The sequence below is a fragment of the Cynoglossus semilaevis genome, chromosome 12 (genome assembly GCF_000523025.1).
Source record: "Cynoglossus semilaevis isolate Cse_v1.0 chromosome 12, Cse_v1.0, whole genome shotgun sequence".
NCBI classification, from domain to species: Eukaryota; Metazoa; Chordata; class Actinopteri; order Pleuronectiformes; family Cynoglossidae; genus Cynoglossus; species Cynoglossus semilaevis.
In genome coordinates, this window is record NC_024318.1 from 7,033,776 (window position 1) to 7,038,737 (window position 4,962).

General features: G+C 36.0%; 1 protein-coding gene across 5 annotated transcripts in view; it reads right to left on the bottom strand.

Annotated features, from left to right (window-relative positions):
- Positions 1-4,962, bottom strand: part of khdrbs2 (KH domain containing, RNA binding, signal transduction associated 2) — a 52,086-nt gene that overhangs the window by 16,892 nt on the left and 30,232 nt on the right. For all 5 annotated transcript variants that reach the window (XR_003051382.1, XR_003051384.1, XR_003051383.1 and 2 more), the window contains exon 5: positions 3,141-3,259. Coding sequence is in view for 2 of the 5 variants with exons in the window: in XM_025061162.1 (XP_024916930.1) it covers positions 3,141-3,259 (119 nt within the window). In the remaining 3 variants the exon portion in view is untranslated. The remainder of the gene's footprint in view (positions 1-3,140; positions 3,260-4,962) is intronic.

The window sequence follows — 4,962 nt, forward strand, 5'->3', positions numbered from 1 at the left end:
GCATCCCTTTGTGAACCAAAAATACAAAAACTCAAAGGAAAGAATTACTGCAGCATATATTTTAGGGTGATTTACAATAAACACTTATCGGTGAGCCATAAGGTGAAAATTTGTGTGGGGAATTGGGGTGGTGTTGACTTTAAATTGGGAACATCTTGTGTTACTGTGGGATTTACAGCATCTACATGTGCTGCCTGAATTAGGCCACTCCGCCACTGCAAACGCTACCTGTGTAATCCTGAGGGACCGCTGCAACTCAGGTAGATTATGGACAATTTACTTTAAAAGGAGCAGTGAAGTCAGGTGGAAGACGCAGGTGTTTCACAATCGTAGCTTTAGGCACTGGTACAGCAGTTTCACACTATGCAGCTTCAGGCAATCTAACATAACAGACGTAGTGCATCAGGCAATTGTTTAAATGAACTAGTGGTAATAGTGCCAATAGCATAGTTCAACAGTGTTGGACCACTGTCTTTTGGCTGAGTTTTAAGAACAAATTATTGAAAAATTCTTTATTTATATATATATATATATATATATATATATATATATATATATATATATATGCATTTGAACAATTCTTTTTTTAAATATATATAAAAATAATTAAAAAAGTAAACTGCAAGTAATGCTGCTTGAACAATGTGCCCTGGTTTATGGCTGTCAAGTGGAGCTGGCCGTGGTCCTGATTTGACATGCACAGCTTTTTACTCCTTTGGTAAAGGATTTTATAAGAGACCAGCTGTAGAACACCCACTTGGCAGAAGGATTAAGGGTTCTGCACTACCTAGTCAAGGTTGGGCTGTATCATAAAGATGTGAAAATTCTGCTGTGTCGACCCCCGATGAAGGGACAATAAATTATCTTGTAAACTTCAACAACCGGCTTACAAGAACTGATTTAAAGGTGAATTTAGGTTTAATATTTGTGAATTTGGGCAGCGTCAAAACAACGATCAACACCAATTAGTTTTTCATTTCCAAAGCAACTTGTTTTATTACATTTTCAAATTAACATGAAGTGAAGTAAACAACAAATCACTAATGCTACAGCCTTATAGTTCAGACCATGACAGTTGCTTGAAATTACATTTCCTCTGTAACTGTAGTACATGAGTATAACATTAGGAAGAAATGTCTAAAGGAATATAGAAGGGCTAGGCATTTTGGTAATTTTTTTTTTAACAGGATATTTTAATTATATCGTTGGATCTTGATTATAATACCATTTTTGTAATATTGTTTTTAAACTGCCAGGCAGGCAAGGATATGCACTTTAAAAACTAAAGAAACTAAAGATTTGTTCAACTTTGTTTTACCATGTGAAGTAAATAACCAAGCAAATTAAATAAGATTGCATTGAAACATTGAATAATAAAAACTTAACAGTAGAAGAAAAGATATAGAAATATAAAAAATATTAAATAACACAGCAAACTAAGTGTTTATGCAGGTATGTAACCCTATGGAATAATGAAGACACCTTAAAACGTAAACGTTTTCATTTTTATGTAAAGGCAATGTTAATATGCAGTTAACATCGATGCTACTTGCAAATGTGTATTATCTTCAATAACAATACAGATTAGCTAGCCTCAGGTTAAAATATGACAATACAATATATTGTTATAAAAGTTATCAGCACTGAATACTCTGATCAAATGCCTTTTGCAAACAATAATCTAATCTCCTAATAGACAATACTAATACAAATACTAATGGCAGAGAACTTTGTACCTTGGGTCCTGCACTTTGAATAAATGTTTAACTCCATCTTTCTTAGTTTAAAGGCACCATGTCTATAGCTAGACAAAACGCAATCGCGTGTGTAATCGTTTTCCTCCTCTTGGAATGTTGCTTGTATCGCAATGTCCGCAAGTTGCTAATGCTTTGTGCCAAACTGGCAGAAGTAGCAGGCTGTACAGACCTCGCCCGCATCTTCATGTTTTCTGCAAAATTATTTAGTTGGTACTTCTTCAAGTTGTTTAAACAGATGTGTTGTGTTGCTAGTTTTTGAGGCCTCCGACCCCAAACATACCTTGCACACCGGCTTAATTCGCTCCTCGTAACTTTGTAGATACCCAAACGACGTTGAGTAACTTTTCTTCTCAACAATAACTTCGTTTTAGGGGGATAACTCCAAGTAATGTGTGACAGAAATTTCGCTAGCCCTCCGCTCCATGTTAGCTTATCCTGTTTGTTCAACTTCTCCAGCAACTTCCGGTAACGGAAGTGGAGCAGGGAAAAGTCGACTCTGATTGGCTGTTGTCACGCACTTTACTACTAGTTTTAGGGTATGGGCCCTGTATTCCAAATTGTAGGTCAATTACGGTTATCACTTTTTAAGATAGATATCATCGCTTAGTCCGTTATGACCAATAAAGATTCCAGACTGTCTTTAAAATGAACGAATGCTGCATGTTTCCTCTGGAGGCTAACGGTGGCTCCTGAATTCTGCTGTGCTCATCTCTTTTTACCTCTACTTGTTTTTTTTGTTTTTTGTTTTTTGTTTTTTGTTTGTTTGCTTTTTTTCACCTCAGAGACAAACATCAAAGTATCTGACACTTTAGTGCTGATGCTATGTCTTTAATTTACCACGGTGCTATTTTTATTGCAGCTCATCACTCAGGACCTTGCTCACCTTTCTTATCACTGTCACTCTGTTTTCAAGCTAACAGTTAAGAGTTTAACTAAATTACAGAGTTTTTTCTTTAAGGATTTTCTTCTTCTTTGATAACGTTTTTTCTACTCCTTCTTTGGTGCAAATAACTTCTGGATGTAAAGTATTCATCTGAACTTTACTTACTTTTTACTAGGGACCGGATCAATTTTCATTGTTATTTTGTGTTTACGTTTTCTTATCATTCATTGCTTCCACATCACTGCTGTAACAAGCCCAATACACAAACAATGTGTTCCAATATAAAAGCTGTTAGTACATATTGATTTTTATACAGAAGTGATTACTGTGTTAAAAGTGCTGTCAATGTCTGACATTTCCAAAAGCATTTCATAACAGGTTCCGGCTTTTACTGCAGCCGGGCTTTAAAGGAAAGATTGACATATTTTATTTCTTTTATTCCAGACTTTGTATAATAACAACATGTGCCATAAACTCTTTACTTCATCGAGGGCTTTTACCTTGTGCTTGCTGCTCGTACACTCCTCCCCTGTGCACTCCTCCCTCCTCTCGACTCGTCTGAGCCGTTCAGGAGAGAGAGCTCTCTCAGCTGCTCCTGTCTGATCTCGTCATTATAATCCTGTGGGAACAAAAAAGCATATGTTGTAAAGAAAAAAGATACAAAAACAAGGACATTTATCTTCTGGCTGCAACAGATGCTTGCAACGGCAGCAAATGCCATCAAATTAAAATGATCCTGACACACACACAGAAAACACATGGTGTTCCTGAGCATTAACTAGGTTTGGACCATTTCAGCCAGAAAGACAAACATTATATTCTCCAATGCTCTTCTGCAGAGCTAATGTCAACTGTTGACAGATTGCTCTTTCAATTTCTGGGAGACAAAAATATTGAAAGAACAAAGTCAGGCTTTTTGTCATAATCTAAGAAACATATGTTAAAGAAAAGGCATTTTAAGGAAATATGACAAGAACAATAGCATAACTGCTGGCAAACATTGTGATTACGATTCTGAGGCATTTTCTTCCACACATTATCAAGCAGGAGGATCATTACACTGCTGATAAGTGAGTGGACCAAGCAGTACTCATTATCCTGTCACTGCTGACAGCTAAACAGGCATATTTCCCAGAAACTGTCAACCCAAGCCTGGGCTGCAGTGGCTTGTTTTGTTTTTAACGAAAAGAAAGGAACAGAGGAAGAAATTAATTTCTTCGGTTGTCAACTTGTCGGTCATGTTTACTTAAAATTTTGTTTTCAAACTGCAGAACTGGACATCAAAGAGTCCGGACACTAAACTCAGCTAAACATAAATATTTGGTTACCAATTTAAAAAGGTTTTTTTTCCTTTTCCCTACACCTCTCTCCTCTGCTGTTCCTCTTTATACATTTTAACTCCAATCTCTGCGGTGATGGAGACAACAACTTATTTTTATTAATGGAGCCAATACATTAACTGCACATTAATTCATCAATTACAACTCTGTCAGGGGCAAGGTGATAAGAGAAGGATGTGATTACATGGGTGAGTGTGAGAGTGACAATGGGAGTGCAGTCTGATAGAATGTTCGAGAGAATTAGCATCTCCTTCTCTATAGTCTTGCTAAACTCCTGAGAATGTAACATTTCCTTCTGTGATTTCACGATCTTACTCCTCTTTTATTATGTGACTCACATCGAGCATCGAATAAAAGAAAGGATAATTTATCAAACAGTCTTCAGTCCAGCGATTACATTCATTAGGCTTATATTACATTCTCTCTCACATTAACATCTTATACACAAACATATAGTTTCATTAAAAACTGTTTTGTTCCATACTTTTTTTGTAACGTGTACTGCAGAAGATGTTCACTAATTATTTTTCTTCCTGAGTTTAAACAAGGAGCCTCCGATGCCTATTCTCTGGAGATTGATTTTTCAGTAAGTTATAAACATCGAGAGTCAACTTTGTTAGATGTTTCCTATGAATGCCTCAGGCGAACTTCTAAACATTTCACTTTTGTAAATTTTTTTCAGTGAAGGAGAAGTGGTATATTTTTCAGACAAACAATTTTCTGAGTTTAAAACACAACAGCTACTATTAATTTAATCACAGTGGAGTCTATAATAGAGGACGTATAAAGGTCAGCAGCTAAAGGCCAAAATATGCCTGTGCGTAAACTACAGGCAGAAGTAATTATTCAATTAAATTATTACATTTTGCGAGTCAGTGGTGAATCAATCTTCATGGATTCCCGGGTCACAAAGAATCAGTGAAGAAAAACACTTTCAATAAATAAAATAAAAGAAATAACCAGGCTAAAAAACATGCTTAAA